At 35.1% G+C, this 25,614-nt stretch overlaps 1 protein-coding gene across 1 annotated transcript in view; it reads left to right on the top strand.

Annotated features, from left to right (window-relative positions):
- The window catches only part of LOC125054559 (DNA polymerase epsilon catalytic subunit 1), a 37,173-nt gene that overhangs the window by 7,620 nt on the left and 3,939 nt on the right, over positions 1 to 25,614 (top strand). The window contains exons 13-36 of the mRNA XM_047656534.1: positions 299 to 417; positions 1,350 to 1,489; positions 2,162 to 2,344; positions 3,164 to 3,282; positions 3,988 to 4,106; positions 5,263 to 5,464; positions 6,276 to 6,597; positions 7,206 to 7,437; positions 8,366 to 8,530; positions 9,549 to 9,710; positions 10,706 to 10,793; positions 11,138 to 11,253; positions 12,193 to 12,422; positions 13,698 to 13,823; positions 14,277 to 14,367; positions 14,954 to 15,135; positions 15,975 to 16,171; positions 16,637 to 16,787; positions 17,461 to 17,616; positions 18,060 to 18,192; positions 18,558 to 18,630; positions 18,910 to 19,054; positions 24,496 to 24,680; positions 24,959 to 25,083. Of these exons, the coding sequence (XP_047512490.1) occupies positions 299 to 417; positions 1,350 to 1,489; positions 2,162 to 2,344; positions 3,164 to 3,282; positions 3,988 to 4,106; positions 5,263 to 5,464; positions 6,276 to 6,597; positions 7,206 to 7,437; positions 8,366 to 8,530; positions 9,549 to 9,710; positions 10,706 to 10,793; positions 11,138 to 11,253; positions 12,193 to 12,422; positions 13,698 to 13,823; positions 14,277 to 14,367; positions 14,954 to 15,135; positions 15,975 to 16,171; positions 16,637 to 16,787; positions 17,461 to 17,616; positions 18,060 to 18,192; positions 18,558 to 18,630; positions 18,910 to 19,054; positions 24,496 to 24,680; positions 24,959 to 25,083 (3,761 nt within the window). The remainder of the gene's footprint in view (positions 1 to 298; positions 418 to 1,349; positions 1,490 to 2,161; positions 2,345 to 3,163; positions 3,283 to 3,987; positions 4,107 to 5,262; positions 5,465 to 6,275; positions 6,598 to 7,205; positions 7,438 to 8,365; positions 8,531 to 9,548; positions 9,711 to 10,705; positions 10,794 to 11,137; positions 11,254 to 12,192; positions 12,423 to 13,697; positions 13,824 to 14,276; positions 14,368 to 14,953; positions 15,136 to 15,974; positions 16,172 to 16,636; positions 16,788 to 17,460; positions 17,617 to 18,059; positions 18,193 to 18,557; positions 18,631 to 18,909; positions 19,055 to 24,495; positions 24,681 to 24,958; positions 25,084 to 25,614) is intronic.

Raw genomic sequence — 25,614 nt, 5'->3', positions numbered from 1 at the left:
ACTCGTTTGAATTGTATAAATAAATCATCTATTAGAAGCATTCCCAAAAGCAAATTGCTGGAAATATTGCGGAAAACTGCGATTTCCAACTTTTTGGAAGTGAATATTGTTCATTGTTGGTTAGTCTCTTATTAGATTCACGAATTTAAGCAAATAAAAGAATGAATAAATTACATTCTAACATAAAATACTAAAACAAGCAGAAGAAGAGAAGTATAATTGTATCAGAGCTATGACAGCTTTCTATAATCACTCTGAACTATTAAATATAGTATATGAAATTTTTTTTTATTTACAGTGCCGGCTACGAGAAGTGAGTACCAGCGCATCCAACAACAGCTGGAAACTGAGAAATTTCCACCCTTGAATCCTGGAGGACCTCCACGAGCGTTCCACTCATTGCCAAAAGAGGAACAGGTATATAGTAACTTATGTGGTCTAATGTAGTTCGTATGAACTATCTATATAACTATCTGTGTAGACAAAAGCTAATAATAGCTTTTATTCAGATATAATTACAATTACATTTACATTTTTATTTTTATTCACATTTAAATTTAATTTACATTTAAACAAATTTCCATTTTAATCCTCTTCTAGTGTATCTGTGTGCCCTTTTTTGGCAAAGGCCTCCTCCAATATTATTATTATTATTATTATAGACAAAAGATAAAAAAAAATAGTTTTTTAAATTGTTTAAATATATCTGTTTAAACTATGGTAAAATCGTACTGTTTCGCGCCTCTGAACCCTAAATTGGACCAATAGACATTCTATTTGTGTCTATAACACTCGTTCGTACGGTGAAGGAAAACATCGTAAGGCAGTCCGCCTTAGGCAGGGTTCACACGGCATTGCTCTGCACGTTTTCTTTGTTCACGGTAGATTTTCATTCGTGTAAAATAGGAATAGCCGCAGTCTTCACACAGTTGTCACAGTGAGCGAGAACGAGACAGATCTATATTATCTCACTGCAAACCGAATACGTTATAGTTCATTCGATTTGCTTGACAAGTCCGTTGAGTATTCGTTTCAACGTATAAACGGTGTACGATATTTTGCAGTACAAACGCCGTGTCTATGTACATGTGCTACTATTTATTCGTTAAGACGTGTGTGAACCCTGCCTTAGACAAAAAAACCCGACACGAGAAGGCCGGCACTTACTTACCTATTCAAAAAAATATATCTCGAAATAGATACAGAAATCTAAAGCCATGACCTGGTCGTAGTCGGTTTTTTTAAATTAAATGTTCAATAGAAATGACAGACGCACGCGACTACCGTCTCGATCTAATTGCATTGGGTTGGAGAGCGCTTCTTTAAATTTTCGTTTTTTTTTTAATTAGGCTGCCTATGAGAAGAGACGTCTAGCGGATTACTGTAAAGTGGCGTACAAGAAAACCAAGGTCACGCGCATGGAAGTCCGTACAACAACCATATGTCAGAAGGAAAATTCATTCTACGTTGATACCGTGAGAGCCTTTAGGTAAATATTAATTTTAAAACATTTTTTAATTACCTAATATAATGATTATTTGCCGAGAGTTATTTTTAACCGACTTACTAAAAATCCGAAGACGAGGTTATCAATTCAACTTGTAATTTTTTCAAGTTTAAATGACTCCCAAGGTGGACTTATGACATTACTTAGTATCTGAGAATATGAATGCAACTTTAAGTAGAATTACGTGTAACTGTATGTAATGTTAGTTAAAGAAACAATAATTAATTTGTTGGTTTTAATCTAAATTTTAAGATAAACTTCAACTTCAACTTTATTTTTCATTTTTTCATTTCAACCAGAGATTTTTTTACATAAGAGACCTAATATAATACGAGCGAGATTGCCATAAGACAGCCGTCCTAATTTTAGTCTTCTAGGCTGATTCTGATGTGTATCTTTAATGTCCACGCAAATATTTTGAATTTTACATAATAATTTATACGCGGCTTCGGCAAGATAACAAACTAGCTCGACGAGTAATGCGCGTAGTGGTTTGTTTGATTTGTTTAAATGATAAGCTACTACTACAAACAACATAAAATTTGGACTAACGAAAGATGTTACCATGGTAACCATGTTCACTAACAAATTAAGTCTACTATTTATAAGTCCGGGTTCGGGAGTTATTTACATGAATTTGTTTTTTTTTTTCAGAGACCGTCGTTACGAATACAAAGCTTTAAACAAACAGGCCAAAGCGCTAGTCGCAGCGGCAGTTGCGAGCGGCGATGCGGCGGAAGTAAAGTCGGCTAAGAGTCGCGAAGTTTTATACGACTCGCTCCAATTAGCCCACAAGTGTATATTGAACTCTTTCTATGGATATGTTATGAGGCGAGGGTGAGTATTCCTACAATTAATGCACTAAATAACGGCTTACTGACCGTCAAGAGACAAACGAACAAGCGACAAATTTTTTTTTTATTTTAACACGCAAAAAAATTTTTTTTTGTGTGTAAAATACCCCTTTTTTACCCCAGGCTAAAATTTTATTACATATAAATTGTTTATATATAAGGAAAATGGTACATTCAGATTGATTGATATTTTAAAAGAGTACCGAGAGTTTTTTACGCCGTCTGTTTCTCTCGGCCTACACCCTCTGTTTTCTTTGCCGATGAGTAGGGATGCCTACAAATTCAAATTTAATGACGTGGAATAAGTGATACATGTATCTTATGTTCCATAATAAACATATTTTATTTATTTATTTTACGTTTTTTGATTACTTATGAAAAGAACCGCACAATCAGCCATATAAAAAAAGATACGCACAAATGTCATATAAATTATCATAACGTCAAGTTAATAATAGTTAAGTTATTTATAATTCTATAAGTCAGGGTAGGTCAAACAAAATTACTACCTAAAGTCTAAAATGTAAAATCTATGTAATTTATTATTTGACAGTATGAAACTAAATTGTTATTGTAAGTGATTTGTAAGGAAACATGGGTTTAAAAGCGTTATGGAGTAGGATAACATCAAAATAATGTGTAAAATATATTTAAAAAATCAGCCAGTCTAATTCTGGGTTTGAAAATTATGAATTTTTAATACTTAACAACATTGTGTATAGAATCTGTAGTCTAATAAATAATTAGTTTTGTTCAGTCTTGTCAAATAGCCTATTATAATGTATATTTTATAATTTTCAAGCGCCCGCTGGCACAGTATGGAAATGGCGGGAATTGTTTGTTATACGGGCGCTAACATTATCATGAAAGCGAGGGAAATCATTGAGCAAATCGGTCGACCTTTGGAACTGGATACAGATGGTAATTATTAAAAATATAATCCGAATTATTTAACAAATGTAACAAAATATTGTAAACCTATTTTAAAAGAGTAAGTGTGGAGTTTCTTGCCCATTCTTCTTCACACGAAACTACCTTTTGGAAGGGGCAACTAGAATCTTCTTTATATTTTTTTTTTGACGTTCAAAAGTGCCATTTTAGATGGTCTAATTGAAATAAATGATTTGACTTTGACTTTTTGACTTTGAATATGGTTTATATACCTTTTTTTCTTTTGGTAAAGAGTGAAATGCTTGTGGAGGTCCTCCAGGATTCATGGGATATTTCTCAGATTTCAGCTGTTGTTTGAGGCGTTGGTATTAAATTAAAAAAATATAAATGTCTTATTTCGCTATCTTAGCTCTGATACTGTAATTCTTCTCTTCTGTTTTAGTATTTTATGTTAAGTTATAACTGTTTTTTACCTTAATAATAATATGAATAAAGATCATTATTATAACCTTAAATTTGTCTATTTCATAATTTTCTCTGTTTCATCTCATTTTGTCACAATCATCTTCAGACTTCTTCTAGAAAAAAAACATTGTTAATGTTCAATTCATTATCGTACCGCACCTACATTGTTTATTAAACGTTTAATTACATTGTTATTTAAAATCAATTTAAAACATATTTTTTAATAATTCTTTGCCAGTACTAAATTACCATTTAATTATATCCTTTTAGGTATTTGGTGTATCCTACCATCATCATTTCCGGAAAATGTAACTGTACGTACCAGTCATCAAAAGAAGAAGAAAATCAACGTATCATACCCTAATGCAGTTTTAAATGCTATGGTTAAGGTAAGAAAACCACGTTTTTTAATTAGTTCCTTAACCCCCAAGCAACGGGACAAGGGGACACATATGGCTGATAGGGGCCTCGCCTTTAAGCCAAGCCGAATATTTTCACTAGTTTTTCAAATGTTTCACTATTATTCCATACTATTTTCGATGTATTTATAAAAGGGACACATTTTTGAGTGTGTTTCATTGATAACTTTTGTAAACAAGAATAAGCAATTGTTGTTGGGAATCGAATGCAGTACTTCTGGGCCAATTACCTAAATATAGTCATCAGAGAGGGCGAAGTGTTGGCCTAGTAATGTGCGACCCGTATCTCTGAAGTCGTAGGTTCAATCTCCGGCTGTGCACAAATCGACTTTCTCTGTATGTGCGCCTTTTATACTAGCTCGTACATTAAAGGAAAACAGAGAAAACCAGCGTGCCTTAAACAAACGATCACGAAAAAGTTACATTGGTTTTTTTGTTTATCAAATATACCAAACAATTTCCAGTATTTACAATAAAACAATTACAAAATCTTGACAATGAATTATAATTGATTTATTAAAATCGAAGTTATTTAAAGCATATTCTAAAGAAATTTGTAAGATTTGACAAATTTAGGGATTACTATGTCTTCACAAGACCAAAAAAAAAATATTAAATAACAACAATAAACTCAAACTATCTTTGTTCATATAGGTAAACTAGTACACTTATTAACGTCAGAAAAAAAAGTTAAATTAATTCTAAATTTACATTTACTACCTGTTCGCAAGTCAAAGGCGTAGAGCGGGCAAGAAGAACTGGCAAGAAACTCTCCGCCACTCTTCTATATAGATACGTGTATAAACACTATATTCCGTTCTATTCAATAGTAATATTTCTAGCAAAAGGAGATACAGTAGATACTTTGCTAAAAAAAACTTTATAACGCAATCGGTTATTTTGCATAATAAAGTGAACAAAATTCTTAATATAAGCGGGTATTAAGAATTTTGTTCATATACTCGTTATATGAACTGATGATAATACCATACAAGCTGCGGAATAGCTGGGTCCCACAGTAATTTGTATTGACTTACACATTGTATATAATTTTAGTTACTATATGGTTTAAAATAAACAATTTTAAATCTCTATAAACTCTATATAAGGAAATAGAATTTTTTAGGACCACTTCACAAACGACCAATATTACGAATTAATGGATCCAGCTGAAAAAAAGTATGAAAAGCGCGCGGAAAATTCAATTTTCTTCGAGGTAGATGGACCGTATTTGGCCATGGTGTTGCCAGCTTCGAAAGAAGAGGGGAAAAGGCTTAAGAAACGATATGCTGTTTTCAATTTTGATGGTTCTTTGGCAGAATTGAAAGGTAATTTCGTTTATAACAAGTTCTTTCACAGATATAAAATGAAAAAAGGCGTACGAGACACAGGCTGAAACTTTAAATCAGGATTCTGTTACTTATAGGATCTAAGTATGCTAGATTTTCTGTCAAACTTAAATCTAGTTTCAAGAGCTGTCAAACCATTTTTTCTGTTTGAAGTTTGACATTATTGTCAGCGCTCAAGACTGTGACTTGAGATATACATTAGAATATGGACCTTAGATGTTAGATGAGTTAATTTCGGTTGTGGTATTTTGGATAAGTTTTTGACGGACTTTAATGTTAATTTATCAATTTAATTTGACGTTTTAAATGCTTTACGGCAATCGTGATCAGTCATTAAATGCGCTTATGAGCGTTTAAAGACGAAAAATTATGTCGCAGCTACTGACACATACACTACACAGAAGTGAAAATTCTTTGGCAAACTAATCTTTAATTGTTGTTTATATTTATACAAATCTAAAAGTTTAGATTTCCGATACTTAGAGTGACGGAAAAAGGAAGATATGTTAGGAATGTAATGAATTTAATTGTCATTAAAATATTAAGTGTCGAATAATAAATAATAAAAAATGTGACGGTAAATTTTTGTCCAACGCCGATAAAGTAGTTTGACTTCAAACAGCAACATGGCGTGTAACCGAAAAACGTGATTTGCTACAAAATTTCTCCCATACGTCGAAAAAGAACTTAGAACAACGGCAACGCACACGCGAGCATTCTGGAATGGGCCGTGGTATCACTTAATATCAGTAACCGCAGTTAATAAAAAATAAACTTAATATTTTTTCAGGGTTTGAAGTGAAACGTCGAGGTGAGCTGCAATTAATAAAAATATTCCAATCCTCAGTGTTTGAGGCATTTTTAAAAGGCAACGACTTAAAGTCATGTTACAGCGCAGTCGCTAAAGTGGCTGATTACTGGCTTGACGTGTTATACAGCAAAGGGTGTAATATGCCGGATTCGGAATTGTTTGAACTTATTTCGGAAAATCGATCTATGTCAAAGAAATTGGAGGACTATGGAGGACAGAAATCAACGTCTATTTCAACTGCGAAGAGACTAGCTGAGTTTCTTGGAGATCAGATGGTTAAAGATGCTGGCTTGGCTTGTAGGTGAGTTAATGAAGTCGAAAATTAAAGAACCCTATTCATGTAACGACGATATCCATTTGTCGACTGCGGCGCTTTCCAAACTTGGAATTATTTTCGAGAAATCGCTAAAAAATATTATTTATATTACTATTAAATAGTAATATTAATAAAATAAATAATGTAAATAATAGTATACAATTATTATATATTACTATTATTATTGTTTGTCTATTACAATTTAAGGACTCTAACGGTTTAAGGATATTTAATTCTTATTAAGAACTATCACTTACGTCTGAAAATATACTATTACAATAATACATAACGCTTTATTAATTGTATATTATAATAGTAAAAAACACTTAGTATAAAATACAGAAATTATATTTTTTTAACAGACAACACATATTTTTACATTAAATAATAAATAGAAGTAATTTAACAAATAACACATATCTATATTTTATTGACAGTTATAAAGCACGGACTATAATTATAACTTGTATATATTTTTTACATATTAGTATTTGTGATGTCTCATGTTACCTTATTGCTAAATAAATATCCAAACAAACTATTTACTTTCATGACTCAAAAACATTGTGTTTTCAATACAATTTTTCACACAGATTCATAATATCACGTAAACCAGACGGTGCACCCGTAACCGAACGAGCGATACCTCTAGCGATATTCCAATCACCTGCCGCCGTCAAACGACACCATTTACGACGTTGGCTTAAAGACAATACGATTTCTGAAGATATAGACATAAGAGATGTTCTGGACTGGGCATATTATATAGAGAGATTGAGTGGGGCCATACAAAAGATTATTACTATACCGGCTGCTATGCAAGGTGTAAGTATATTTAGACTTATAGTATTTGCGCTGTAGCATGGTGCCACCCTGATTTACAAATTTTGACTAGTACCACAGCTGTACCACATTCGTCATATATTAAATAATTAATCAAAAGTCAAAATCATTTATTCATTTATACACAATGTACACTTATGAACGTCAAAAAAAATATGTATTTTCATACATATTTTTTTTACATTTACTGCCAGTTCTCAAATCAAGGGCGTATAGTGTAAGAGAAGAACTTGCAATAAAATCTCCGCCACTCTTTTTAATCGCCAAGTTTTTTTATTTATTAACCCAGCGAAGTATTATTATTTAAACCAGCCGGAATATTCTGGTCTACAAATAAAATCAAATTGAAAGAAAAATTTAGCAACTGTCACCCGCAACAGCGCACATAGTATAGGTAAAATTAAATGCAAACTATTGCGTTTGGATAACAAAAATATCAGTATTCGTAATTGATGCACTTTTCAATCTCGAACGTTCATTCCTCCCTTTCTGTCTGATGTTTTATACGCTGTGATAAAAAGAGACATCATAACAGATGACTATTCAATATAAATTAATTTTGACCTGGACTAAAGGATCTGAATAGTAAACAGATTAAATATATAAAATAACTAAATAGATTTACCTGCCATTAACTTCCACCATATTTGGACGATCTGAGTTGTGATCGCTACAAGGTCTATTTCTATAGATTTCTTTAGTTTTTTTTTAAATATTCATTACGCAGCAATTACGAATGGTATTATTTAGGAACCGGACGTAAGCTGACATAAAGAACTTTGATAAAAGTTTTTTCTCTTTGCTAACATTGCTTAAAACAATATTTTTTGTACTAATATTTTCGGGATAAAAATAATCTCTATGGTCCTAAACGGAGAACGACTCACAAATATTTAATTTTTGTTGACAGTTAGACAACCCTGTACCACGAGTGCAATACCCCGATTGGCTGCACAAGAAAATGTTAGCGAAAAGCGATAAATTCAAAACCAGGAAAATCACAGACATGTTCAGTGTGAAGCCTAAAGAAATAGCTGGAAGTGATGAGCCATCTACGAGCCATGCTGATTCAGAGGTAAATATGAGTGATACTGCATTTATTATAGCAAGAAAATATCTTCAAATAAAGTCCGGGTTTTTAAACACGCTTAAAAAAACTGTTAAGATTACTATAATCCCCATTATAAAATAAATAAAAAATAAATTAGTGGCGCTACAACCTTTTTAGGTCTTACCCTCAGATTTCTGAATCGATTTCATGATTATTTTTTAAATCTAATAGGCAAGTAGGTGATTAGCCTCCAGTGCCTGAAACACGCCGTCGACTTTTTGGGTCTAAGACATGTCGGTTTCCTCACGATGTTTTCCTTCACCGTTCGAGCGAATGTTAAATGCGCTCATAGAAAGAAAATTCATTGGTGCACAGCCGGGGATCGAATTTACGACCTCAGGTATGAGAGTCGCACGCTGAAATTACTAGGCCAACACTGCTGTGATTATAAAATAAACATATGCGTTTATTAGCGTTGCGTTGCTGCGTTTTTATTATACGTAAAAACATAATGTTTTCAAGTCCCTACTTGCCTATCGAAACGTGTTATGCAATAAGTTCACGAAGACAGAAACCTGAGGCCAAGAGTGAGGGGTTGCGCTGATTTTTAAGCTATTGCATATCTTCTATCGCGGGCCTTGAGCGTGGAGACCGAATCCAGAAATTCCGTAACGAAAATAACCTAACACACGATGACGTAACGTGACGTTCTCACATCGGGTGCAGTCTATATAGTGAGACAGGCTATATAGGCCTGTTAGTCTGAGTCTGGTAGAGTGGTAGATTATGGAATTAATATCAAAGAATAAAAATACTGCATAAATAAAAAAAATATAAATAATTATAATTGCATAAGTTGATCAAAAATGCTATGCAATAGCTTTACCGCGGCAGTCCCCGAGTAACGACATTTTTTGTTCTATTTTCCTATATTTGGTATGAATCAATTGTAATAAAATACTAAATTAGCAATATCCACTAAAGCCACCCTGGTTTTCTACAAGTGCATAAATTAATAAAGAAATTGTCAACTATATTACAGAATACAATAATAGACATGGAAGATATCGGCAAAGAAACCAGTGATAAGGAAATACGTCCCATAGTACATACAGTGAAACGTAAGAGAGAAGAATCTCCAGTAAAGGAAGCTGCCTCTTGGCGAGAGGCGTTAGGACCACCGCCACCGTTTGGAAATACAAAGGTAACGAGAGTTATTTGGAGTAATTAAAGCGCATACAAATTACTAAATTAAAGTAAAAAAAATTTTTGAATTTAATAATTTAGCTCAAGACAAAGTTCCTTAGTTGAGACGTTGGTTAAATGTTATGGGGTTACCATTATTAATATCATTAAGTAAGGCGAGAGGAATAAATTTTTAAATTTCTGAAGAAACTAAATTCTGAATGCGTCTTACGCCCGAACCCAATAATTAATCCACAATCTCAGATTGAAAACTATCTGAGATCCGACCGTGACAGTCGATCGATCTCCTATCTGCATCCCAATAACAAAACCCTACAAAGACAATCCATTTTTGGCGACGGTTAAAATGCTCTTTGTCGTTCCATTTTACCGAGTTTTCACTCATATTTGATACGTAACCCAAACGTAACCCAACGTAAACCAAATAAAGCAACTAAAACCGTACAAATAACATTAAAATAATATACATGTGTTTGTTTAAAACATAACAAACAATACATAAATTACAAACATTTTTTTAATTATTTAAAAAACTGGTGTAAGTTAAAATCTGTTTAAATAATAATGTTGAAATCGAGCTTACTTCAACTGTCATTTTCATACAAAGGTCTATCCACAGACACCGATACGACCTCCCATGGATAGCTTGTATCGACAGATGGCTATTACAATCCGTCGATTGGTTATTTGGCACACTTATTACAATAGTTGGTTTAAGATTACTATCTCAGATGGTGGGTTAGGGACTGATGGTTATTGAGATAGGTTATTGGGTTCGGGCGTTAAGCATGAAGTTAATCATAATGATAGGAGTAATAACACCTCTTAAAAAAGTGGTTTGAAAGAAGGAAGGTGTGTACCGAAATTTTGAGGTCGCTATTTCTTTATAAAGTTTACCTAGCCTTGTATCGCTTCCCTACTCATTTCTGGGTTTTACTTTGTAAGCTTTTTAACTTATGTAAGTAACAAAACAAAATAACTAATTGTACACAGGAAGAACGTATAGCGTGGATTGTCTTCCAAAAGAAAAAATGGAAATGGCAAATAGAACAAAGGGGTCGACATAATCGAAATAAAAAAGGTGACGTGTTTTTGTGTGAAATTTATTACAAATATAATTCATAGGATTTTCTATTACCATGACGAGTGATCGAGTTTTTTATATAACGGGGAAAACGGACTGGAGGCCCATCTAATGTTACATGATACCGCCGTCCATGGGCACTCACATTGCCAGAAGGGTCGCAAGTCCGTTGCCGGCCTTTTAAGAATTGGTGCAATATCCGGTCGGGGGGTAAATTATTAATTGTTCGCCGGGACATGGGGGGGACTTTGAAATTTAACAGACTATTATTGTAAAACTTCAATTCATTATTTACATGATAATCTTTTAATATAATGAAAGATATATAATTTTATTTGCAGGTAAAATGGATAATATGGCAACACTTCCAAAGACAGTTGGTGCATCGAATACCTTAGGAGGTTTTATTAAAAGGGCACAACGCACGTTGCTCAATACTCCTTGGCAGATTATTCAGGTAAAATTTATTCTTAAGGAAATTAAATAAAGACTATGATTTCGTGACGTAGTTAAAGACATCGAGATATTTTATCATGAATATTTATAACAGTTACAGATGATCAATCTAAAATCCCCGAATATATACGCTAATATATTATAACGGCAACATTTCAATAAATTTTCTAATCAATTATGATTATGATAACGTCTATTAAGAAGTGATAGTCACTTACCATAATTGCTGAAAGCACTCAAAATGTAGAAATATAGAAAAGAAATATAGAAATTCGTATTTTTTATACTACTGCTAAGAAAATATATTTTTATGATTTCTGACGTGCTGTATGAAGTAAGTAGTAAAACTTATGATTCATTGTTAATAGGTTGTTACATTTTTCTGCCTTTAGCAGTTTATTTATTTACCCTTGTTACATAACACATAAGGTATGCAACGGGTGGCCTTATCGGTAAAAAGCGAACTCTTCCAGGCAACCCTAGTAAGGAAAAAAATAAATATGATTGGTAAAGTGCATAAACAAACCTTATAAAAAATTAAAACACATAAAATCACCAACCTTTATCTAAAATAATACAACATTTTTTTAAAAGAAATAAACTAAAAAGCTAAACTCACGGATTCATGAATTGCGATGCAATACAAAAGAATAAGATATACAAGAATTACAAAAGTCACGATTGTGCAGGATAGGATATGGTTAAGAAATATTTATTTAAGAAGAGTTTTAAAAGATTTTAGAAGAGCCAACTTGCCTTTGAATATAATAATAATAGAATAATTAAAATTTCGTCAATTAATTTATTAATTGTATTTTAATCGAGATCTCCTCGTAAGTGCACTATGTATCGGTAAGTTCCATTCCAACCTCGGTTACAAACAACTTTCTCCCCTTAACACTTACCCTCTCTCCCCCTTATGCTATTTTTAAAATTACAGATTGCAGAAACAGCGGAGCCGGGTCTATTCCGTCTCTGGGCTTTAGTGAATAACGAGTTACATCAAATAAAGCTGACAGTACCGAGAATATTCTACGTAAATCGCCGAGTTGCTATCGAAGAGAGCGGGCAGTACTACCGTAAATGCAATCGTGTTCTACCGCGAGCACATCCCGCCGTACATCTTTATCAGTATACTGTTCCTGAGCATTTGTATAGGGAGAAGAGGCAGTAAGTTTATAATCTGTATATTTTTTACTGCATTTACTTCTTTTAATCCAATATGAGAATTTTTTTTGGACTTTTGTTCGTATTTAAAGTCGCTTTTGTCTTGAGCACTCTAATATTATTTAAAAAAAAACGACGGGTTGCACTCCGAGAGTGTCGGCAGAAGTGAAAACTTGAATATTAACGTTGTGCATTTTTTATATTTTGAAATGGTTAGGGAATAATTTTGCACGAATTGCTTTAATTATAAGTATAAAAGTACTATCATTTATGTGGTAGAATACAATATTTATTTATTGCGCTTCGTACACAAACATGACAATTTATATTACATTGAATACTCCGCGCCAGCTGTCTACTCTCCATCCGCCTTACGAATTTTCGATCAGGTCACGTGTCCTGACGCGAGTTTAACATTTTTTACCCATTCCAAAAAAGTGTACAACTCCGCTAAAGAAGTTTTCACTTCAAAAATGATTTTGGTTAATTAATTTTACTCTTAAAGCAATTCGTTTAAAACATGCAAGAACAAAGTCTTATCTAAGAATGAAACCTTACGATCTAGCCTAACTTAAGACTGATAAGTAATTTAAGTCTATCCTTATTTTGTAAGGATATTTAATATAAGAAAGTATCCAATAAAACTACTTATAGTCTCTATTAAGAACACAAGAACAAAGTGAAGACACACTGTTCTTGTTTTCAATTTTTTCACTTACCATGCAATTGATAAATCCAAAGACAAAAACATAAACGTACGCAAATTAAAGCTTTGGTCTGGTGATCATGACGCACAACGCTGCGGTATGCGGTATGCGTTGCCGGACACTCAATCATATGAAAAACGTCGAAAATGTTCTCTTGTTCCGTCGCAGTTTGCGTCAGCGGCGAGGGGCAAGCGCGGTGAAGTGGGGAGGTGTACTGCCGCACAGCGCGGCGTCATTCTAGGTTCAACGCTGCGGTGTGCGGTGTGCGTCACTGAGTCAATATGGAATTTTTGTTCATGTTCACGTCTACCTTGGTAGCTGCGGCAAAATCAACTGACCACTTCTCCGCTAAATGCTGCGTCGTGACGCTGCGTTGCGGCGCATACCGCAGCGTTGTGCGTCTTGATCACCAGACCAAAGCTTTAGACTCCCCAGTGACCTTAATGAATATAAATAAATAAATAAAATAATATCAAACATTGCCCCTTAAACTGGTAAACTAGATCGGAACTTCAGCGTACTAACCAAGTCTTGTCCTGTCAATATGTCCATGAATTACACAATTTTTCAGAGAACTCATGAGCGAATTGTCTGCGCCAGAGATAGAAGGAATATATGAGACCCAGATGAGTCTGGAGTTTAGAGTTCTCGTACAACTTGGATGTATTTGCAGTGTGGACCAACAAGAAGCAAGAAGGTATTACAACAAAAATAAATTATAGTGTTGACTGACTATTTGTTACAGAACAGGAGGCAAACGGGCAAGAGTTTTACCGCCGCCCATGGATACTCTCAATGCCGGAGAACTCGCGAGTGCGTTGCTGGCCTTTTAAAAATCGGTACCCTCGTTTTTTGAAGTCGTATTTGTTCGGAAATACTACAGTGCGCAGCTGGTTCCACAGAGTGGTGGTGCGTCGGCGGTGATTACCGGTTTAAATACCAGTGGCGCTTACAACCTTTTGGGTCTGGGCCTCAGATTTCTGTATCTGTTCCGTGATATTTTTTTCTAATATACACCTATTGTGGCTGACACACGGCGTAGGTTTTTAGGTCTAAGGCATGCCATTACCTATACCGTATGAGCGAGTGTTAAATGCGCATGCGCACAGAAATAATACGATTATAGACTTTTTTAAACTTAATCTTGCAGGTTACTGCAGGTCGGTTCAAACATGGATACATTTACGTTAAGTCAACTGCAGTTTAAAAGTGTAGCTCATCAACCGTATTTACAAAAACAGGTAAGTGTTGTTATGTATAACCAAATATACTTTTATATACTTTTTTAGAGCACACCCCACATACACACCCTCACGTATATACCGTCACACAACACAGACGAATAAATAACACAATTAAAAGTATTGAATAAATTTTCTACATTGTTGGAACCGTTTTGTAAATATTATGTATTCCATCCTTGGCTATATCATAATATAGCAATAATTTCAGTAAAAATACTAGCGGTAAAATTTTAGGCACCTTGATAGATATACATTCTCCTAATTATAAATATACATAAAACATTGTTTTTTTACCAAATAACAGATGAGCGCACTAATCCTGCAGCCGGATCTTAGACAATAACATACTGCTCACTATTTAACGTATTATTATTAGATACGGTCGTGTCAAACTTTCAAATTCAAAATAGAATATTTAATTATTACTGCTTTTAAAAATCCTCACAATTTAATGTAACTCTTCGATAGGTCAGTTCGAACTGTCAAATTCAAAAATAGAATATTTCACGATTACAACTTTTAAATAGTGCCCTAAATCCATATATTATGCTTTTCCGTTACACATCTGATTTATTTGTTTTAGGACGACATATCACCAATAAAGCACATATTCATCTATCAGCACTCAGCACCGAACTCAAGTCGAAGTATGTGGTCCCTAATACTTGGTCCCAGCAAGCGAGCTTATATCTTTGTATTGGATACTGTTAAAACCAATCAAGTGCCAAATATGAACACGCTGTATCTCGCCGAAAGGACTGCCAAGTAAGTTATTCTAAATAAATAATTTCGCGTGTTTACGTTGAAGTATGTAACAAAGTCAAGCATGCCGTATTTAGGTTATTAAAGCTACCAATAATAGCAATAACACGAGAATAAATTTAAGCTTAAATCGTACTAAGTTATATTACCATACATTTTGCTTAAATAATAGTCTCCACAACAGGAGATCGAGACAAAATAGCTTTTCGACAGGCGTGACCCACTAACGCTTAACAAATTTTGTATGGGAATGGTATATGACACGTGACCATTATAAATAACATATTTAGATATAAAGTATTTAAATACTTAATAAACATAGTATATTGCAGTTTGAAGTTAGCAGTGTTACATTATGTGGGTTCAATATAGAATACAATAAAATATAAAAAATAAGTCTAAATATTTTTATATTATCTAGCTGTGCTCTGCGGTTCCATCCGCATAAATCGACCGTAGCATGATTCTATAGCCAAAAGATTTTCTCGGTAAAACAACTTAAATTAAAAAAAAATCGTTAGGTATGTGTAAAAGTCTTCTATAAAACAGTAGATTTATTAATATTACTATATTTAGCCCATGTAGTACATGACTTTGCTCTATGGTCAATAGGTTCGCATCATACACGATTTTGGAATCTCTATTAGTATTTTACATGCAGATTCCTAACTATGTATTTTGAACATTTTATATAGGCTTTGGTCATCAGGGATAACGTGAGGTTCAAATGGTGAAAGGATTTTTCAAATCAGTTCTATAGTTTTAGAGCCTATCCAACGCAAACAATCAAATCATTCCTTTTTATGATATTAGTGTAGATATATTTAAATTATTATCCACAGAATAAACCTAGGCACAGTAGAGAGCACGATACCCGGGTCGGAATTAAATTGGGAAGTAACAGTGGAGACGGAAGCACGAGCTATTTACCGCGGTATACAAAGGTCGCTGCAGAGATATCGAGACGAGAAGTTTGGTCCTACAGTACTCGCGCTACAGGCAGCACTATCACCTGCAGCGTTGACGTCACTTATGCCAGGTAAGTTGACTTTACTTATCTCAGGTAAGTTGACTTTACTTATCACAGGTAAGTTGACTTCACTTATCCCAGATACGTTGACTTTACTTACGCCAGGTAAGTTGACTTTACTTGTCATAGGTAAGTTGACTTTATTTATCCCAGGTAAGTTGACTTCACGTATGGTAGATAAGTTTAATAGAGAGCGCTTAAAACACAATTCTGTTGAGTTTATTAGAAATTACTTTTACGTGGGTAGCACCGTATTGATTACAATGGTAACTATGTTTCGGTCATATTCAAAAAAAATATCGTACTATATTTAGCGCATGTTTGAGAATATGGCCGTTCAGTCAGGAATAGTACATTTTAATATGAATTGTTAATTCATATTTAAATGAACTATTCCTATTTAATCTTAAAAATACCAAGTTAACTAGTTGTTCTTTTAGTAAATAAGTTTTTTTAATAAAATATTTTGAACAGGTCTATCAGATTTCCCCCTCGTGCCGCTTCACATACGCGACGTTGAATCTCTATACAACACGTTGGAGTGGCAGCGAATCGGCGCACGCGCAATCGTCAGACATTACCTCAACTTGGACTCTGTTATAAATCTTACAATCGAACAATGCAGGTATTTAATTAATTAAATTTCTTTCTTATAGTTTTGTATTAATATGTAAATTTTACTGACCTTTTTGTAAACACCCAACTATATGATAAATCAAGGTTCTATTAAAAAAGAAAGAAAGAAGGTTATAAAAAGGAAATTTAGTTAAAATTAAAGGAACTTGCCCCCAAACTAAGATTCCCCGTGTCATGGGTAGCTAGTCTCTTCCAACTGACATATTAACGGTACTTGACGTAATAATTTCTATATAACATTATCAATTTTATAATTAAACTATTGTTGCACAATAAGAATACTTCGTTTCAGCATTGGACAGGTTTAAGATTGTTATTAATTGTATAAAGTTTTGAATTGATCGTAAAAATTTTGTTTTTAAGAAAATGGTTCTTTAACCATTTTCATCTTTATGAAAGGGCCTCGGAAGGAGAAAAGGCGTTGGGCGAAGAAAGTGCTCTGGGTATTTTATAAGATACATACATGTATGTTTCAAAAAACTATATTAATAGAATTTGAAGAGTTTCTACGAACGCCCCAGTTTCAGGCTTAAAATATATATAAAAATATCAGAAAATGCCTCTATGACCAAATTTACTTGAGTAAAATTGCGTAATAAATAAATCAAGTGCGTATAATCTACGTTTGCGCAGAAATAAATATAAGTCTCTCTAATCTATAGATACTTCCACGTTCCGATCGGAAACATGCCAGCTGATCCGACGTTATTCGGTGCGGATCTGTTCTACGCACGGCATCTCATAAAACATAATTTCGTTCTTTGGTGCTCTAACCTCGAAAGGCCGGATCTTGGAGGCAGGGAGATTGATGATAATAGGTGAGTTTAAAAAAAGGATTTCTTATGGATCTACTAGAGCAGTGCTGGCAGGCTTGAACGTGCTCTCAACCCCGAGGTCGTGTGTTCGAGTCACGGCTGTGCAATGAACTTTTCTTTCTATGTTCGGCGAAGAAAAATCTACATTTTTCACGAGGCTAATCACCTTGCTTAGAAAATAGGGTCAAGCGTCATAATGCCAATCTTTTTATACTCTTATGGCTATCTCTTATTACGTTTAAAGATAAATGTACTTTTTTTCATAGAAATATTATTAATAAGAAAAATCTACGATTCGTTGCAATTACTACTCGTTGCAATTACTGTATATAATGGCTTGCATGAATGGTCATCGACCTATCTCGGACCAAGTAATTTTAAATAAGGCTATTTTGATTAAGCTAGGATTTAGTTAAATTCATTTTTGAAGTTTTTTTTTATATCAGGTTAGTTAGCGAAGTAGAAGACAGTAAATCCTGCGCCGTGGGCTCGAGCGGTGCGTACGGCAGTGTGTGTGTAGAACTAGACACGGACGCGTTGTGCGTATGCGCATTGTTACAGGCGCACCACATATTACAGGTTAATACAATGTTATTATATTTCAGCTATATAGTTAATTATTTTTTAGCTAAATAAATAATTAATATATAATTTGTATAGTAGTGCTAGAAGGACGGGCATAAATAAATTGTTAACGGTTTCTCCGATATAAAATGTATATTTAAAGAAAAAATATATATATTATATATAGAAGTGCCCGTGCTACTCCAAGAACGTATTGTTCAATATTATATAACCCAGAAGTTTTGGATACGATCCAAATTTATCCTAACCTGACCAGATCAGAATTTTGCGTACCAAACAGTATATGGTTGGTACGTAAAAGGCACATATTATTTTTAATAAATGTGTTACGATTTTTAATTATAGTTTCATACTCGTAGGTGGAAGGTACCAGTGTTGCCACATCGTTTGGAGCACAGCACGCTAACATTCAAGATGTAATGGCAAATACAGGTAATATTAATAAATCAATTAATTTTTGTTACCACAATAATATTTTTAACCTAAAGGCATTGTTTTAGCCTAAATATTTAAAAAACAAATGGTGGTGCTACAACCTTCTTAGGTCTGGGCCTCATATTACTGTATCTGTTTCATGACCATTTGTCAATCTAATAGGTAAGTAGGTGCACAGCCTGGGATCGGACCTACGGCCTCTGGGATGAGAGTCGCACGCTGAAGCCACTAGGCCAACACTGCTCAAAACAATTATTAAAAATAATTCAATTTCAGGATCCAATGCAACGGTAAACTACGACGAGACAGCGCAGTGCAGCGCGGCCTTTAAGATATTACGAACAATGATCGCGTCTTGGCTGCGTGACGTCACACTGTACAAGAACGTGTTCGCCGACTTCCAAATATCGCATTTCTACAGGTATAGCTTTGTATTACATACAAATTTTTTAAGGGTTAATAAGACTATGGAATATGAAACATATATAATAATATCTTATTTAGGTATTTAAAAAACTATATTAACGGTATGGTTCCACTCCCGTACAAAAAAATAATCCTATAAAATGCTATGCTTACAATGCTTAAGAGAGATACTTATCTCCGACGATGCCTAGGTAATGACCTGGGTAATCGCCACGCTTATAAAAGTACGAAAGCATGAGTTGGCAAAATGGATATCTTTGGCTCGTACATATATGATAATTAAAGATTAAGTTGTCTTACAACTCGCGCGAACAACGTCGCGTCGCGTCCGTCAACAATAAACTTTTATTATAGAATTGCGTGTGTAATTGCTCATAATCTTGTAATCAGTGATTGTGCACTACGAGTTCGTTATTAAGTTATTAAAATAATCTATTGTTATACGTCTAAACGCAAGATATTAGTCGAACATTAAAGTGAACACTTTTGAATCTACCCGCAAATTTTGCATTATTAATTAAAATGAATATTAACTAGTTTAATTCATCAAGATGCAGAATGGAGGTAGCTGAAAGTGTGAAATTGGCTACCGAAGACTCCACGAGGGTGGGTACCCAGGCCCCCGTGACAGTGAATGCTACTGGTCAAAGTAAGAAATATGTACAACAAGCCTTCCATCCAAGCCTGTTTATAAGACAGAGAAGTGTATCGGTTGGGAGTTTACTGCCTACCAGAAATGAGGAGAAGGAACCACAAAGCTCTCAAGAAGTAGCCTGCGACACCAACTTGCCTGAATGGCAAACGGCTCCAGTAAATAGAAAGCCGAATAAAAAAAGGAAACTCTCAAATCAGTCCCCCGAAAGTGTAGCTACTTCGAACATGTTCGATGGACTAACTCTCGTTGAAGAACCTACCCAAACCAAAGGAAAGAAGCCCAGCAATCCACCTCCAATCATACTATATGGAATCCAAGATGTCAATAAACTGACGGAATTTCTCGAATCTGCAACTGAAAGAACCACATTCAAGTTTAAGATAGTAAACAAAACACAAATAAGAATTATGAGTGAAGACATAGATGTTTACAAAAAACTTATTACAGCTGTAAGAGAGAAGGGTCTCATTGGCCATACATTCAATCGAAAAGAAGACAGAAACTACAGACTGGTAGTAAGAAACTTGCACCACACTACTCCACTTCATGTTATAAAAGCTGAATTTGAGAAAACGGGAAACATAGTAGTTGGAGAGATTATCAATGCCAGATTTGGGCCTGATAAAAAACCTACCTCAACTTTTTTTGTAAACCTGCAACCTAGTCAGCATAATAAAGCAGCCAAGGAAATCAGACATATTTTCCACCAAATTGTTACTATAGAAGACCCAAAAAAGAGGACCACTATAGTACAGTGTCAAAGATGCCAGCAGTATGGTCACACCAAAAACTACTGCATGAGACCAGGTCGATGCCTCAAATGCGCAGAATCACACTTAACCAAAGATTGTCCTAAAGTGGACCGCAGTACCCCAGCAAAATGTGCCTTATGTCTCGGCCCTCACCCTGCGAATTATAAAGGTTGCGAGGTATATAAAGAAATTCTAGCCAGAAAAACACAGCGCTCGTCTCTAAGCGCAAGAAAAGCTCCTACGTCAAGCTCTCCCAATAGTGGTATAAGCCCAAACCCCCAACCTACAAAGCAACCCCCGAACCCACCCACAATAAATACGCCTAAGGGATATAATGAAGTGGCTAAAAGTAATCATTTAGTCCAAGGTACAAACCAACAATCTGTACCAGAAGCCAGTCAACAATCACTGAATAATAGAATTGAGGAAATATTTATAAAACAATCACAAAAAATTGATACAATCCTACAACAAATGAGCACCATTCTGGGGCTCTTGACTACACTAGTTAACAAATTACCATAAAAATGAATAAACTCAAAATTGCTACATGGAACATAGATGGTCTATCACCTAAGAAAAATGAAGCTGAAATCCTGCTAAAAATGCATAATCTGGATGCCTTGCTTATTTCTGAGGCGCACCTTACATCCAACAGCCAAATACATGTACAAAACTACAATGTGTACACAACAAATCATCCCGATGGCACTGCACATGGAGGCACAGCTATTATAATTAGATCCTCCATTGAACACTATGAACTTCCACAATTTCGATCGGAATCCATTCAAGCCACCTCAATAAATATCCAGGATGAAAATGGGAATTTCTGTATCTCCTCGGTTTATTGTCCTCCAAAGCACGTTATAACTGAGGAACACTTCACCACATATATTAACAGTCTGGGTCCACGCTTCATAGCAGGTGGAGATTGGAATTCAAAGCATCTGCAGTGGGGGTCGAGATTGATTACCACGCGTGGTAGAGAACTTAAAAAATGCGTTGATAAAAACCACTTAACAACAATCTCCACCCCCGAGCCAACTCACTGGCCAAGCGACCCTGAAAGATTGCCTGATGTCCTGGACTTCTTTTTAATGAAGGGTCTCTCACGACTGTTTTATCACATTGATGGCTTTCTCGATGGTTCTTCAGCTCACATCCCGGTGATATTAACTATTAGTACCAATATTCTGGAGTGCCAACGGAAACCAAAACTGTATAACAGGAGAACAAATTGGCAAATGTTTCGTGACCTCGTAGAGGACGCCCTACAATTACGGATTTCACTAAAGAGTAAGGAGGAAATAGATAGTGCAGTCTTGGCATTTACTAGAGTGGTGCAGGACGCATGCTGGAGGAGTTCTGAGGGAATGGCTCAGAAAAAGACCAGACAGCTTTCTGTACCCCACGAAATTCATGACATGATCCTGGAGAAGAGAAGATTACGTAGAGTGTGGCATAATAGTCGTCATCCCGATGATAAAACAGCACTAAACCGCTACGCTAAACACCTTAAACAGACTATAAAAGAAAATCTAGATGCTACTATTGAGGAAAACCTGATGTCGTTAACAGCTACAACAGACACCGACTACTCTCTCTGGAAGGCATGCAAAAATCTGAATCAACCCACAAACCCTAAACCACCTATAAGACTAGATAGAAACAAGTGGGCTAGATCTAAACTAGAAAAAGCAAATGCTTTTGCTGACCATCTGGCTAAAGTATTTGTTCCAAATGAAGCCACTCCTGGGTCGGATGAGGCAGAAATAGATGACATTCTCCAGCAGGATTTCCAATTGCATTTGCCCTTGAAGATAGTAACACCAAGGGAGGTACAAAGAACCATACTACAAATGGAGAATAGGAAGGCACCAGGTTTTGACCTCATTGACAAAAAGGTTCTCTCCGAATTACCTCGTAAGGCTATAACTTACTTGACGACCCTATTCAACCGGATTATAAGTGTTGGATACTTTCCAGCGCTATGGAAGGTCTCTCAGGTGATTATGGTCCATAAGCCCGGAAAATCGCCACATGACGTCTCATCTTACCGACCTATAAGTCTTCTCCCGATCGTCTCTAAAGTACTGGAGAAGGTACTACTACGACGGCTCTCGCAAGCTATTCATGAAAATTCTATAATTCCAGATCACCAATTCGGGTTTAGAGCTCAACATGGCACTATCGAACAAACTCACAGGGTGTGTAAATTCATAAGCAATAGCCTTGAGCTAAAAGAGTACTGCTCCTCAGCTTTTCTGGACGTTCAACAAGCATTCGATCGCGTATGGCACAAGGGGCTCTTATGCAAGATCAAGTCACTTCTGCCTCATACTTTCTATGGAATCCTAGAGTCTTATATCACCGATAGAATATTCCAAGTGAAAGAGATGGATTGTACATCAGGTTTTCATGATATACTTGCAGGGGTACCTCAAGGCTCTGTACTTGGCCCAGTGCTGTACACCATATATACCTCAGATCTACCGCGTACCTCTGAAGTCAACATTGCAACCTATGCAGACGATACGGCAATCCTAGCTTCAAGTAAACAACCCGAAGAAGCCACGTTAAAGCTGCAGCGAAGCCTTAATGAAATAAGCAACTGGTTCGATAGGTGGAGAATTAGGGTGAACACTAGCAAATCAGTACAGGTGACATTCACACTGCGAAGAAAGACATGCCCCCCTGTAAACCTAGGAGGAAAGGAACTGCCTCAGAGTGACACAGTTAAATATCTTGGACTGCACTTGGACCGTAGATTGACATGGCAAAAACACATCGAAACAAAACGGCGTGAGATCAACATTAAATATAAGAGGCTGTACTGGTTACTGGGTAGAAACTCGAAATTGTCCATCGACAACAAACTCCTTATTTACAATTCTGTTATAAAACCGGTGTGGACCTACGGGATACAATTGTGGGGAGCTACATGTGACTCTAACAAAACTAAAATTCAAAGAACACAAAACTACATCCTTAAACAAATAAGCAACTCGCCTTGGTTCATAAGAAACGCTGAAGTACATGAACACCTAGGCATACCTACAGTCAAGGAGGAAATAAAAGTATACGCTCAGAAGTACAAGACTAGGCTGGAATATCATCCTAACCACCTAGCTGTTCAACTCACCCTACCGGAGTATATAAAACGACTCAAAAGACGAAGAACCTTGGAGCTCAGCCGCATTGACTGAGCTAATATTATTATGGTAGATATTCCTAATGAGGAATATCTCCACCCGCAAACCATCCTACAACTCATCTGCTCATAGTCAGAAGACTGATGGCACGATGCGCTTCATTAAAAAAAAAAAAAAAAAAAAAAGATTAAGTTGGCGCCAGACTGGTGCTTTCCTCGCTCAACGAATAAGTATCTCAGAGTGAGGAAATGCTGCCAGCGTTAAAGTTACACTGCCACAGGGACCAAACTTTTTAAAATTGTTTAAATTTTTTTAATTAATTTTTTTACTATATAGGTTAAGAAAATTGTAAATACTGTTTATATAATGGCGAATAATACATCATAAAATAAATATTATTACTTATTTTACAAATGTAATAAAACATTATTTTAAACTCAAAGAAATTAATAGCTACAGAAAATAATGTCGATTTTGCTACTCTTTGATAATTGAAATGTCTGATTTTTAAGTACTAAAAAACAATAATTGTACCCCTAAAAAAATTTCAACCAAAGTTATAAGATACTCCAAGTAGTTCAGTTCTTTCACAACTGAGCGTTTTCGCCGCCACCACTTTATGGAACCAGCTGCCCACTTAAGTGTTTCCGAACCAATTCGACTTAGGGTCCTTCAAGACAAGAGCGTACAAATTCTTAAAAGGCCGGCAATGCACTCGCGAGCCCTCTGGCATTAAGAGTGTCCATGGGCGGCGGTATTACAAAAAAATAACTTTTATTCTTCAGTCCCATACTCAAAAAGGACAGGGATAATCAAAACAACCGCTCTTCGTTAACCGATAAAAATACAGTTTCCCTTATTTTTACGATTTCAGATGGCTAAAAACCCCAACATCTCTACTATATGACCCGGCCCTGCGACGCACTCTATACAACCTCATGAAGAAACTATTTCTTATGTTAATAGCCGAGTTCAAACGTCTCGGCTCGCAGATTGTGTACGCGGACTTCAACAAAATCGTACTTTGTACCAGCAAAAATACTGTAATCGACGGAATTGGTTAGTAACATAACACGAAATTCCCATTAAGAACAAAAAATGCTTCTTTTTTCACATACTTACTAACTCTCAATGTTACTATTAAATGAAACATTCAATATTAACAATCTAAAAGATATATAATTATTTTGTTTTACGTATATTTTACATAGATAACACAAAATGTAGGATAGCGTCAAAATAACAAAGTTCTGGAAATTATACCTAATGGAGGGTAGTTGACTTTTTAAGTACCCTCTATCTAGTAACACTAGTGATAATTGATATTATTTAACCAGGTTATGTGGAATTTGTGGTACAAAGCATCAGGAATAAGGAATTATTCCACGGCATTGATATTCGGTACAAACAGTGCTGGTCCTATCTTCTATGGCTGGATGAAGCTAACTTTGCTGGTATACAGGTATTTGTCATTTAATTAATTAGTTTGAAAACTCGTTGTTTATATCGAGTTAGTGTCTACTATTTAATATGAGATATGTATTTTTTTTATCAATGCTTTTTATGAGTAATAACTTTGGCCTAGTGGCTTCAGCGAGCGACTCGCATCCATGTAGTAGGTAGTAGGTTCAATCTTGTTGTCATCTGGCTGTGCACCACGAGACTTTCATTTTATGTGCGCATTTGAAGGAAAACAACATTATTATTAATATTATTAATATTAAAGCTTTCTTAATGAATCCAGTCAACAATTGATTAGTTCACCTTAATATTAATTAGTTATTTATTCATTTAGTATTAGTTGTGTTAGTATGTTTTAAAAATGTTAAGTTACATTTTTAGTAGTCTAGTTTTCGTATGGCCCCTTTTAGGGTAAAAGCAACATTCATCCAGTTTTTCCCTGCTAGTTCTATATTGTCATCTGTCCATCTTTCCTTTTGTCGTCCTATACATCTCTTTCCAGTAGGTCCAGTCAATTTTGTTTCTTCTAGTG

Source organism: Pieris napi, chromosome 12, assembly GCF_905475465.1.
Source record: "Pieris napi chromosome 12, ilPieNapi1.2, whole genome shotgun sequence".
Lineage (NCBI taxonomy): Eukaryota > Metazoa > Arthropoda > Insecta > Lepidoptera > Pieridae > Pieris > Pieris napi.
This window is presented reverse-complemented; position numbering and strand designations above follow the sequence as displayed.